This window comes from Lolium rigidum, chromosome 5, assembly GCF_022539505.1.
Source record: "Lolium rigidum isolate FL_2022 chromosome 5, APGP_CSIRO_Lrig_0.1, whole genome shotgun sequence".
Classification (NCBI taxonomy): Eukaryota; Viridiplantae; Streptophyta; class Magnoliopsida; order Poales; family Poaceae; genus Lolium; species Lolium rigidum.
The window spans coordinates 211,850,321-211,863,125 of record NC_061512.1 but is presented as its reverse complement, the minus strand read 5'-3'; the positions used below and the strand labels follow the sequence as shown (position 1 = coordinate 211,863,125).

The window sequence follows — 12,805 nt, the reverse complement described above, 5'->3', positions numbered from 1 at the left end:
GGAATCACCAAGCCAGTTCCTCAACACCGCAAAGTGAAAAGTCTCCATTGCTAGACCTCATATCCTGGTTGTTCTAATATTCTCCGCTTTAGAATTCACCATGGAACATCAAATACATGTCCCATGATAGTAACAGACAGCAGAGGTTCGCAACGCTCCTTTGAAACCAAACGGCCAGAAAAAACATGGACGCGCACGATCAAATTCAATCCGACGTTGCTGCTCATCAATTAGCTAGAGGGTGTGTTTCTTCTGTTAATTCTGTATGGCGTGGTGTCTCTCCGGATAGTATCCGAGAGGCTCTTTGTAATGACATTTTGATTAAGTATAAATAAAGCACACGTTTCCCTAAAAAAAGTACTAGTAGGAAAAACCATGGATACCGACTGGCGAGGACGCCAGGCAGAGACAGCCCTCCCGGGCCCACAGCCAGAAGGATGCGCAAAGGCAGCGGAAAGGAAAGTAGAGCTCCATGGAGATGGAGGGAGGGAGGCAACGCCTCACCTCGCCTCGCTGCGGAGGAAAACCAAATCAAGCGGTGGATGGAAACTCCAACGCCGTACCGCTCGCTGGCCCCAAACCCAGCAAGCAAGCAAGCTCCTCCTCGCCTCGGATTGTTGTCTCTCTCGGTCACGTTCACGCCCACGCGCCCGCGCCCGCGCCCGCACACCGCATAGATGACGATGGATGTATGTATGTATGGAGGCGCCCCCTCCTCAACCCCCGTTCCCCTTCCCGTGGCCTGAGCCCTCCCCACGACACGCTCTCGCTACCGCTTCTCCTCTCCGTCTAGATCTACCTCCCCACCCTCCGCCGCCCCCCTGGATTCCCCGCCTCCCGCCGCCCACCCTCGCTGGGTCCTCGGCCTCTCCTGCGCCATGGACGGCGGCGGGGACGCGCGCCTGCCCAGGAACAAGGGCAAGACGAAGCGGGCCCCGGCGGCGGCGCCGCCGCCTCCCGTGGAGAGGGAGGCCGGCGGCGGCAGGGGCAGGGACCGGTTCGAGGCGCTCTGGCACGACTACCACGATTTGCTCCAGGTGAGCCTCTTCTCCTCCGGTTGTTGGCCGATGACGGATCTTTTTCTTGCTGCACATTATATTACCACGCGCTTCTGGGCGTTCGCGTTCTGCCGTCTCACGCCGCCGTTTCATCTTTGCTGGTAGCGCCCCGCGTTTTGTCTGTCTGTCTGTCTGACTGATTGATGTTCCGCAAGTACTACTACAATTGGACGATCGGTAAATCCGGGATCGAGCCTTTTACTGTAGCACTTCTCACGTTGGTTACAATTGGGTGTCAGCGATTAGTTCTAGTAGTATGGACTAACGCCATGTATTATTACTGCATATATATACCCGATTGGACTGGGAGCCGATGCTTTAGTTGGAGGATAGGTAAATTAGGGATTGAGGCTTTCACTGTAGCACTGCTCATGTTGTTGGTTACCAGGGGGCGTCGGTAACTCCTTCTAGGTAGTACAGACCAATGCCATGTATACTAGTTCTAGTTAGTACAGACCAATACAATGTATACTAGTTCTACTTAGTACAGACCAATGCCATGTATACTGCGTGTGTATAGTCGATTGGACTCGGTGCTGACACTGATAATTTCACCGATGCAGGAAACCGAGGCGAAGAAGCGGAGGCTGGAGCGGATGCACCGGCGAAAGCTTGGACTGCTCGCTGAAGTCAAGTACGGCAGACAGCTCCTTCCCTCATCAGTTCCTGTCACCAATCTGGTGCTTAACATTCATTCGCCCTGTTATTCCCTTTAGCTAATATACACGGGAACTGTGTTTTTACTGCCAGGTTCTTGCGCAAGAAGTTCAGCTCGTTTGTGAACGACGATCCGCAGCAAACACAGTACAGTCTGAAGAACAAAAAGGCTCGGCAGCAGATTCCGTCTACCCTGGGGATGAATGAAGGGCCGTCTACCAGCAAGGGCGCAAATATGGACTTGAATCAGGATTCTGCAATGGTATGTATTGAAATGCCAGGACTATATTGCCATCTGAATTTTTTCTGACAATGTGGTGCTTCTTTACTTTGCAGAACTGCGTTTTCTGATAATTTGGGTTCCTTTTTACCTGCAGAATGGGATGGGAGCTGGACGCCAGGGGTACCAGGACCATTCAGAACCTGGGAGGCATGATCTGGCCGGCGTAGATGAAGATATCATGAACTCCAATGTCAACATGTCACTTCATAGGGGTACAGGAAACTCTCCAGCCACTGATGATAAGAGGGCAACCGCATGGCAAGACAGAGTAGCTTTAAAGATCTAGTCCCGCCGTAGGCCTGGCTATGGAATGGCATCCTTTTTTCTGATGATGATTCGACTGCGCCCCGCTTAGTTTGTCAAATATTCTGCAGGGCCTTGTAAATGAATAATTGAAAAGGATAGGCATAGCCCAGAGATAGTTCGACACACTTACAGACAAGATCGGTCTTATTACAATGCTATGAAACATTAACCCTAGATTTTGAGTTACCGGTGTTTGCCCGTGCCTTTTCTTTTGACGTATGTTATGAAGGATTTATAGACAATGCTTTTCTTCTTGCACTAATCTTTCCAAGGGAAAGAGATGATATTTATGCTCATCTTTCTGTGGTTATTCAGGAGTGTGCCAACTGCCAAGTATATCGTTCATTGTAGAATGTTAATGAGCAGACCATACAGTTGCTTGTTCAGCCATATGCAAAGCAAATGATTTGTTCCTACTGGAAGGCCTTGGATCATCTGCTAATCTCAATAGGCATATCAAAGTGCTGGACTATAGTATCATCAAATGAACATAGTATTATATCACTGAAAAAAGAAGAAGAATGATACCCCCTCTAGTCCATAATAAATGTCGGAGTATTACAATCTTGCAATGCCGTTACTTGATTCAAATTTAAAGACCCTATGCGTTGCAATGCCCCCCCCCCCCCCCCGCCCCCCCTCCCCCTTAACAACAATACTCATGCAACGTCACTGGTGTTGCACTGCAAAACGCACACCTCGAAAAAGCTCGAACTCTGAAGGTGGTTCATTATTGCTGTAAGAGCCATCCGAATGTATTTGTTTTGAGCTGTCCAAAAGGTAATTTCTTCACTTCTCAAGACAGCCTATTTGCATGATGTCGCCTTCACAGCAAGAATGAGCTTATGTTGATGTTTTCTGCCTGCGCAGTGTTGTTCAAACTGATCTTTAGAATGACATTTGGCCTGGCACATGGTGCAATGCCACTCCGAGGATGATATTTGGCCCTGAGCAATTTCTGGTGGATTAATTCTCTTCTGGATATTTTTTTCGCCGAGGGCCTGAACACTCATCTGCTGGCTCTCCAAGTCTAAACTACCATTTATTTCTTCAGCATGTTGTGGCACACTGTTTGGAATCAACTTTGCTTTCCATGACTCAGAATTCAATACCTTGCAGTATAATTTGACCATGTCTGGGGTCAGCAGGTCAGATTCGCAACTACAAATACCTTGGCAAATGCTGCAAGTCCGTGCTGAAGGTGTCTTCTCTGCATGCTCCGGCACATCTCTCTGCTGAGATTTTGCTTCCAGTGACACAATGTCCTTTGAAGTATCATTGTTAGTGCCTTCTTTGCATGTGGATTCAATGTGGAGACTGCTCACTTTCGCAATATTGCCTTTGCCAAGCATCACATCGAACTTCCGTTGACGCATTCTGCTTTTGCGTTCATGATCAAACTGAGGTTCAGAGTTACATTTGGCCTCACACACAGCAGATTCCACTTCCAGGGGTGGTTCTTGGTCCTTGGCAATTTGTCGAAGATTGTTTTTCCGTTGGTTAAAATTTTCGCTTAGTGCCTGAACATTCAGCTGGCGTCTCTCCAAGTCAAATTCGCCATTCATTTTCTTAGCGTGTTTTAGCACACCGTTTGGAATCAATTTTGCTTTCCGTGACTTCATGTACATGGCCATGGCCATAGCTCGGATCTTCAAATTATATTCACAGTTACATATACCTTGGCAAATGCTGCAAGTCCGTTCAGAAGGTGTCTTCTGTACATGCTCCAGGATGTCCCCTTCCTCTGATTTTGCTTCCAATGACACAATGTCCTTTGACATATCAATGTTACTGCCTTCTTTACATGTGGATTCAGTGCCCACTTTTGCAATATCGCCTTCGTTAAGTATCACATTGAACTTCTGTTGATGCTTTCTGCTTTTGTCCTGATGATCAAATTGAGGTTCAGAGTTACATTTGGCCTCACAAACAGCACATTCCACTTCCGGGGGTGGTTCTTGGTCCTTTGCAATTTTTACTTTAGCTCGGATGTTCCTTCTACACATCAGGCCGATCTCCAAATCTGATTTGAAGTTACAGATACCTTGGCAAATGCTGCAACTCTGTACTGAAGGTGGTTTCTCTGCATGCTCCGGCACATTGCTATCATGCGATTTTTCCTGCGACACAATGTTCTTCGCAACATCAATGATATTGCCTTCTTTGCATGAGGCTCCGATGTGGAAACTGCTCACTTTCGCAACATCGCCCTCGCGAAATATCGCATTGATCTTCTGTTTATGGTTTCTGCTTTCGCAGTGATGCTCAAACTGTGGTTCAGCGTTACACTGGGCCTCACACATTTCTTGGTCCTTGGCAATTTGGTGAATACTGTTTTTCTGTTGGTCGATGTTTTTGTGTAGGGCCTGAACATCCACTTGATGTCCCCCGTCTCTAAGGTGGCTCTCCAAGCCTAATTCACCATTCATTTTCTCTAAGTGCTGTGGCATGCCTTTTGGATCCAAACTTCCTTTCAGTGACTCAGAATTCACTGCCATGTTCTTGCATTGTTCGGCGAGGGCTCGGATCTCCAAATCTGACTCACAGCAAGTGATAGTTTGGCAAATGTTGCAACTCTCTACTGAAGGTGTCTTCTCTGCATGCTGTGACACATTGCTCTCATGCGGTGCTATGTTTTTCGCCGTATGATTGTTGCTGCCCACATTGCTTGAGGCTATGATGTTCTGCTGGTGCTTTGTGCTTTTGAGGTGCTCCTCCAAGTCCGAATGGCATGTACCATTGGCCTGGCAGGTGCTGCTCCATTTTACGGACAATGTGTTTATCTGATCAGTGGCAGGAGAAGGTTCAGCTTCTGCTCTCGTCTTCTGACCACTGATGGCCTTAATTCTTGATTCCAATATTGCTATTATTGACTTGTGCTTCTTCCCTGCCCAATGCATGTGTAGGTTCTTCTCACTGTTTACTTTCACCTGGCATACATCACAACTCCATTTCATGAGTGGTTTCGGCTTCTTAACTAGCATGGTTGTTCCTGTTAGTTCCCACTTCACCTCCAGCGACTTTTTATTTGGAGGTACAGTCTGTTTAATATGCAGTTCGATTAGGCCATTAATATGTGAAACTATGAATACAAGGACAGTACATTTGATAGTGCAGTTTGAATGAATCATTAGCAACTAGACTTGTGAAAGAGTAGAGTCTAAGCTCTGTGATTTGCCTTATTTTAAAGCAAAAGGTTGAGAATGACCTTATAAGTTCTGTAATTAGTAAGTGATTGCGAAAACAAGGCAAGTAACTTGATAGTGCTACTAGTAATAGTAAGTTAGACATATTCTACAGAGGACCAATACTGTTAATTTTGATTACAATCTACTCCATACAAGGTAATAATACTATGTAGAAAACAGTACTTAAAAAAAATACAATTTGCCTTAAAATGGACTGTTGAAAGCAGCCTCATTCTGAAATAGTAAGTCACAACAACGAATGTTATGTGGAGGCAAAATAGATGACATGTGAAAAGAGAACACAGTGGACAGCTCACCTCACTCGAGTCTTGCAATTTCAGCTCATCAAGTTCTGTATTTTGTTGACCCACCTTACCCCCGCATTTGCATGGATTCCAGCATCGGTCGACGTGATCTTTCATGACAGGTTTCCAAAATCTGGACTCTGCACTCTGCTGTGCGTCATTGTCCGGAAGCTTCACGTCCTCACCCACATCGCCGTAGTAGTCCCAGCTGTTGACGGGTCCTCTGTACTGCGGCATGCCATGACGGGGAACCGGCACTGCACGCAGGGCCATTGCACGCTCAATCTTGGCTAGCTCAGCCATGATGATCTCGTGGCGAAGGCGGTTCTTCTGGAGCTGCCACAGCAGCGCATCGCTCATTACCAGCATCGCGTCTCCTGCACAAGCATTGGCAATTGATTAAAGAAAGCATTCTACATCTTTTTTCTCTCTATTCTGATCCATCATGCTACATCTTTTTTTCTTGAACTCGCATTAGGTGCGTGTCATTTTCATTAGAAGAACCCGCCTAGATGGCGTAGAGTCTAGAAGCAGAAGCAGCAAACCGATGGCAAAACAAAAAGAGAAGCAAGAAGCCTAAATACAAAGCAAAAGAACTGTACAGCAGATCAGGGGGCAGCCGCGGGCGTTCATCCATAGCTTGGCTAGCAATCATCCAATGCTACATTTGATTACATAATAATCTTACAGAAACCAGGCTGCTCCTGTTATGCTACGATGAAGTAGGATGGACCTAAGCCCGTCAATCGATTTTTCCCCTTTTACATAACAAAAGAGATTTCTGTCCCGGCCCCTGCATCTGCAGATGCGCGCAACCCAACCAAACGAACATGAACAAGTTACTTTTTTTTTACGAAAAGTTGAGCATCCTGTGCAGAATCTTGAATCTTCTGCCCCAAACAAATCAAGCCACACCTAATCTACTGCCACTATTATACAGGGAAGAATCTTTTCCTCAACAGAACCGTGATTTTATTTTTCGATTGAGAAATTCAGGGAAAAAGAACCTGCCTGCAGAGCATAGATCCCTCTTAAAACAACAGGTAAAGATGCTGGGGATCCGCAACCAGTTCAGAGGGAGGATCCATCTTTTATTCGGGGGAAGGCGATGACGAGAGGTAAGGGTGTCACGGGTGGTACATACCGTGAGGCGGAGGTTCCGGGCAGCGGTGACTGTCGGCGGCGACGTCCGTGGCTCGGCCGCGGCGGGAGAACTCCATCGGCTGGTTCCCAGGGGAGCAGAGCAGCGAGTGGAAGGAACTGGAGGCAGGAGTGAGTTGTTTGTTTCGGCGAGGAGAGCACGGGGACGCGCGAGAAAGAGACCGTTGCAAAAGCAGAATGTGGGAGGGGTGGGGCTTTTTTTTTTTTTTTGATAACTGGGAGGGGTGGGGCTGGGGAGGAAACTTTGAGCACTCAGTGCGGACAAATGCTGAAATGAAGGCCGCTAATTACCAGGCTCTACCAGTTTTTTTTTTTTTTGGAGCAAATGGTCGCTCTTCGTACCGGAAAGCTCTGGGCCATCCCATCTTCTAATCTCAGTAGGCATAGTTACCTGATTATCAGATGAACATGTTGTATCACAGAATAAAATAACAGTCGGCAGTTTGTCCTGAAACGACTTATATAAGATTCTCGCAATGCCACCATATGATTCGAATGTACATACATCATCATGCATTGCAATTTCCCCTAACAACCGTACACCTGGATACATGAACACATGCCAGTTCTTTGCATTGAGCTTTGCTCGGGGCTTCCTCCGATACAATGATGTTCTAGCATTCTACCGCAAAAGTTCGATGCCTTCTGCTCCTCCATGTTCGGTGAAGGCTGTTCATTCTCCCTGTTGGAGCCGTCCGAAGGTAGTTCATTCTTGCTATTCGAGCCATCCGAAGGCAGTTCATCCAGGGCCTCCAGACAACCTGTTTTAGCGATATCGCTTTTGCTGAGTATCATCTGGGTCTTCCGTTGATGCTTTTTGCTTAAGCAGTGATTCTCAAATTGAGCTCTAGAGTTACATTTGGCCTGGCATACAGCGCAATCCCATTCTGAAGATGGTATTTGGTCATTCACAAGTTCTGGTGGATCTTGGCTGATTTTTTCATGAAGGGTCCAATCATTCATGAGATGGTGTCTCTCCTCTGTGAGGTGGCTCTCCCAGTCTAATTCACAATTTGTTATCTCCGCAGGTTGCGGCACACTATCCGGGTTCATGTTTGCTTTCTGTGGCTCAGAATTCATTGCCTTGTTCTTGCTTTCTTCGAGTAGCGCTCGGATCTTCTTTATGTGCTTTTTACCATTCAGGTGGATCACCAGATCTAATTCACGGCCACACATAACTTGGCAAATGCTGCAACCTACTAAAGGTGGCTTCCCTGCATGCTCTGGCACATTGCTCTGATTCGATTTTGCTTCCTGTGACACAATGTTCTTGATCATATCGTTATTACTGCCTTCTTTGCATGGGACTTTGATGTGGAGACTGCTCACTTTTGCAATATCGCCTTCACCGAGTGTCATATTTATTTTTTGCTGATGCTTTCTGCCTGTGCAGTGATGCTCGAAATGGGCTTTAGAATTACATTTGACCTCACACATAGCGCAATCCCATTCTGAGGATGGAATTTGGTCCTTGGCAATTTCTGCTGGGTTGTTTTTATCTTGGTTGATTGTTTCGCGAAGGGCCCGATCGTTCATTGGTTGGAGTCTCTCATCTCTGAGGTCGGGGTGACCCTCCCAGTTTAATTGGCAATTCGTTTCCTCTACATGTTGTGGCACACTAGTTGGATTCACCTTTGTATTCTGTGACTCGGAATTCATTGCAATGTTCCTGCATTCTTTTACTATATCTTGGATTCTTTTACTCATCAGATGGATATCCAAATCTGATTCACAGTTACAGATGCCTTGGTAAGTGCTGCAACTCCATACTGACGGTGGCTTCTCTGCATGCTCTGGCACATTGCTCTGATGCGCTTTTGCTTCCCGTGACACAATGTTCCTCACCATATCGTTGTTACTTCCTTCTTTGCATGGGACTTCGATGTGAAGACTGCTCACTTTCGCAATATCATCTTCGCCGAGTATCACATTGATCTTCCGTTGATCTCTTCTATTTGTGCAGTGGTGCTCAAATTGAGCTTTGGAGTTACAAGTAGCACAATCCCATTCTGATGATGGTATTCGGCCCTTGGCAATTTCTTGTGGATTGCTTTTCTCTTGCTTGGTTTTCTCGCCAAGAGCCTGAATATTCAGTTGGAGTCTCTCGTCTCTGAGGTGGCTCTCCAAGTCTAATTCGCAATTGGTTTTCTCCATATGTTGTGGCGCACTGTCCTGGTTTAAGTCTGTTTTGTGTGCCTCAGGGTCCATGGTTATGTTCTTGCTTTCCTCAAGTAGGACTCGAATCTTATTTAAGTGCCTTTTACCCTTCAGGTGGATCTCCAGATCTGATTCGCGGCCGCAGATAACTTGGCAAATGTCACAAGCTACTAAAGGTGGCTTCTCTGCATGTTGTGACACATTGCTCTCGTGCGATTTTGCTTCATGCGGTGCAATGTTCTTCGCTACATCGTTGTTGCTGCCTTCTTGGCATAAGGCTGCAACGTTCTTGCTCTCTTCGAGTACGGCTCGAATCTTATTCAAGTGCCTTTTACCCTTCAGGTGGATCTGCAGATCTGATTCGCGGCCGCAGATAACTTGGCAAGTGCTGCAGCCTACCGAATGTGCCTTTTCTGCATGCTGTGGCACATTGCTCTTGTGCGATTTTGCTTCATCCGGTGCAATGTTCTTCACCATATCGTTGTTACTGCCTTCTTTGCATGAAGCTACGATGTTGTGCTGGTGTTCTGTGCCTTTGAGGTGTTCCTCTAAGTCTGATTGGCATAAACCGTTGGCCTGGCAGGTGCTGCAACTCCATCTTATTGAAGATGTTTTTATCTCATCTGTACCAGTAGAAGGTTTTGCTCCTTTTTTCGCCTTCTGACCACTGATGGCCTTAATTCTTGATTCCAATGTTGCTATATTTGACTGGTGCATCCTCCCAGCACAATGCTTCTGTACGACCTTCTCAATGTTTACCAGCACCTGGCACACGGTGCAACTCCATGTCATGGGTAGCTTCGGCTTCGGCTTCTTAACTGGTATGGTTATTCCTGTCAGTTCCCACTTCACCGCAGGCGATGTTTTACTTGGAGGAACAGTCTGTTTGATGTACAGTTTGATTAGGCTATTAGTATCTGAAATTCTGAGTGCAAGGGCAATAGGATTTATACTGATTTCCAGTTCATATACCATTAGCAAATAGACATTTGAAAACAATCCAAGTAAACTTGCCAGTGTTCTATTAATAACCTTTTTTTTGAAGAAAAAGGTATGGCATGACTTTGTAAGTTCAATAGAGTTTTGACTAGAATAAGAGATTTTGAAAACAAGGTGAGTACACTTGCTAGTACTAATACTAGTATGCCATGAAGTCCTATCAACACCCATGTTCTGAATTGTGATTGCAAGATGTTATCTGTGAGACAGTAACAAAAATGGACCAATGGAAGCAGTTTCTAACCTCGTTTGTACAAAGTACACACAAATGTTATTGTGGTGAGGCAAAACAGATGACACATGGAAATATAGTACAAAATGGACAAGCTGCTTACCTGAACGGGATCTTGCAGTTTCGGATCATCAAATGCTGAGCTCTGTGGACCCGCATTACCACCACATTTGCAGGTGTTGCAGGATTTGTTGGCACGATCTTCCCCGACGGGCTTTGGAAATCTGGATTCCGCAGTCTCCCTGTCGTTGTTTGGCGGTAGCTTCACATCATTTTCCTCACTCACGTCACCGTAGTGTTCCCAGCCGAAGACGGGTCCTCTGGGCTGTGGCATGCTGTCCCGGGGCATCGCCGTGGTGTGGTGACCGGACGCGGCGCGAAGTGCCACGGTGCGCTCTATCTTGGCGAGCTCGCCCACGATGATCTCCTGACGAAGGCGGTCCTTGTGGAGCTGCCACAGCAGCGCATCCCTCATCACCAGCATCGCGTCTCCTGCACCAGCATTGTGCAATTAATCAGGTAAGAACCAGGATTCTACATCATGTTGCTTGTTTTCCGCGAACAAATGCTCAACATCTAATTAGAGCCTAAGCCCGTCAATCAAACATGGACAGGTCTTTTTTTTGTGTTTGATGCGAGGACAAACAAGTTGGCAGTATCATTTAATCTTCTGCTCCCAAGCAAATCGAACCACAGATAGTCTAGTTCTACCAGTTCTGTAAGGCGCGGATTAGGTAGAAAAGCCTCTTTTCGCAAAAAAAAAGAAAAAGAAAGGTAGAACAGTCCCAGTAGCATCGTTTGTCAGTGAGCCTTCCGTGCTGAACCTTTTCTTCCTCAACAAAGAAGAAACAGGCAAGAAAGAAGCTGCATCCAAAATCTCGAACCCTCTGGAAACAAGAGGTACAGATACTAGGATCTTTCGCATACAATCGCAGGCAGAGACGAGAGACGGCGGAGATTCCATCTGTGTTGTTTCGAGCGGCACGTACCGTGCGGCGGAGGGTCGGGGCAGCGGTGGCCGTCGGCGACACCGTCGGTGGCTGGGCCGCGGCGGGAGAACTCCATCGGCCGGTTCCCCGGAGGGCGGGGAGCAGAGCAGCGAGAGGAGCTGGGGGCCGGGCGGCGGTTGGTGGTAGTTTCGGCGGGCAGGGGAGCACGGGGACCCGTGAGAAAGCTCGATGTGGGGCAGACACTTTGGGCGGTTGATGTGGGGAAAGCGAGGGGAGATTGGTCGGCACACGCGGGCGGGCGATGCAGCAGGCAGAAGCAGGAGGTTTCTCGGAGGGGTAAGGCTGGTGCCAATGCACCGCCCGACTCCCGCCCCGCCACGTCAGCTTTTCTCTCACTCTCACCCCACTCTTACCGCCACGCGCCGCACGCACGGCTATAGTGCGCAGCTCTCGCCCCACTCTCGCCCCGCTCTCGCCCCCACTAGCACCGCTATCGCCCCGCTCTCGCCCCGCTCTCGCCTCCAACGCGGGCGGTAGCCGGCGGCAGCGGGCGTGACCGCCCGGCGCCAGCCCCAGCGCCCGGCGCTAGCGTCCCGCCCCACTCCCGCCCGCCTCCCGCCCCAACTCGGACGATAGCGCCCGCACTAACGCCTCCATTGGCACCAGCCTAACTAGGCGAATAGAAATCAATAGAGAGAATAGCCACAATACCATTAGTCAAAACCAAACTTGCTAAAATAGCACTGAAAAAATCTAACTTGCCAAAATACCACTGCCGTTTAGGTTTTTGATGCCAAAATATCACTACCGTGAGTTGTCAAAGTCTTCACATTAGTCAATCTATGTGGTGCTTGTCGGGTTATTTAGAATCACCAAATTGCCCCCATCTAGACAAAACGACCGGACTCGGACCAAGTGAGCGGAGCCAGACCAAAATTCTCCAAGCTTTATCTCCTTCTCACGACCAACCATGGCGGCGCGCCTGGCCGCCCAACCTCAGCGCCGGCCGTGGCCCTCTCCTCTCTGAATCCCTCCCTCCGCTCCACTCATGTGCCCGACCGCCGAATCCCAACGTCGCCGGCGGCTCAATCCAAGTCGGCTTGCGCATTGGCTTCTCTAAATGGTACATATCAAGAGAATTTTTAGTTGTTGTGGAACTTTAAGGCAGAATTATTGGCAGCCAACCCAGGAAGTGTATGTGAAATAGATATCAAGAAAGTTCGGAAGAATGGTGGCATTGTGCACTACTTCAATCGAGTTGTTTGTTGCCTTCAAGCCATGCATTGATGGTTTTCTCGGCAGGTTGCGGACCATATTTGGGGGTTGATTCAACCTTTCTTACGGGCAAGTACATAGGACAAGTGGCTGCAGCTATTGGTGTTGATGGACATAGCTGGATGTTTCCCGTTGCATTTGGGATCTTTGAGAAGAAGAACACTGAAAATTGGGTGTGGTTCATGCAACAACTTAAGTTGTGTATTGGTGATCTAGAAGGTCTCGCAATACATA

General features: G+C 47.7%; 2 protein-coding genes across 3 annotated transcripts; one reads left to right on the top strand and one right to left on the bottom strand.

Annotated features, from left to right (window-relative positions):
- Positions 1–878: 878 nt before the first annotated feature.
- Positions 879–2,558, top strand: LOC124654860. The gene is made up of 4 exons (XM_047193840.1): positions 879–1,037; positions 1,622–1,692; positions 1,809–1,977; positions 2,093–2,558. Exons 1-4 carry the CDS (start codon positions 879–881, stop codon positions 2,282–2,284), a joined length of 591 nt encoding a protein of 196 aa, XP_047049796.1. The 3' UTR covers positions 2,285–2,558.
- A 4,797-nt stretch (positions 2,559–7,355) lies between these two features.
- Positions 7,356–11,565, bottom strand: LOC124654895. 2 transcript variants are annotated; one of them, XM_047193868.1, is made up of 4 exons: positions 11,336–11,565; positions 10,450–10,838; positions 8,950–9,997; positions 7,356–7,827 (listed from the first exon to the last, which is right to left on the bottom strand). In XM_047193868.1, the coding sequence occupies exons 1-4, from the start codon at positions 11,409–11,411 to the stop codon at positions 7,487–7,489; spliced, it is 1,854 nt and encodes a 617-aa protein (XP_047049824.1). In that variant the 5' UTR covers positions 11,412–11,565; the 3' UTR covers positions 7,356–7,486. The 2 variants fall into 2 exon arrangements, with proteins under 2 accessions (XP_047049824.1, XP_047049823.1); XM_047193867.1 differs by having other exon boundaries at positions 7,361–9,997; positions 11,336–11,560.
- Between the last annotated feature and the right edge of the window lie 1,240 nt (positions 11,566–12,805).

Excerpts from the sequence above, each read along its gene's own strand:
- LOC124654895 (XM_047193867.1), bottom strand. The coding sequence starts at position 11,411 with ATGGAGTTCTCCCGCCGCGGCCCAGCCACCGACGGTGTCGCCGACGGC. Across the intron at positions 10,839-11,335 it reads CCCCGACCCTCCGCCGCACG|GAGACGCGATGCTGGTGATG; the intron begins GTACGTGCCGCT and ends ATGCTGGTGCAG. Across the intron at positions 9,998-10,449 it reads AACTGCAAGATCCCGTTCAG|ACTGTTCCTCCAAGTAAAAC; the intron begins GTAAGCAGCTTG and ends TACATCAAACAG.
- LOC124654860 (XM_047193840.1), top strand. The coding sequence starts at position 879 with ATGGACGGCGGCGGGGACGCGCGCCTGCCCAGGAACAAGGGCAAGACG. Across the intron at positions 1,693-1,808 it reads GGACTGCTCGCTGAAGTCAA|GTTCTTGCGCAAGAAGTTCA; the intron begins GTACGGCAGACA and ends TTTTACTGCCAG. Across the intron at positions 1,978-2,092 it reads TGAATCAGGATTCTGCAATG|AATGGGATGGGAGCTGGACG; the intron begins GTATGTATTGAA and ends TTTTACCTGCAG.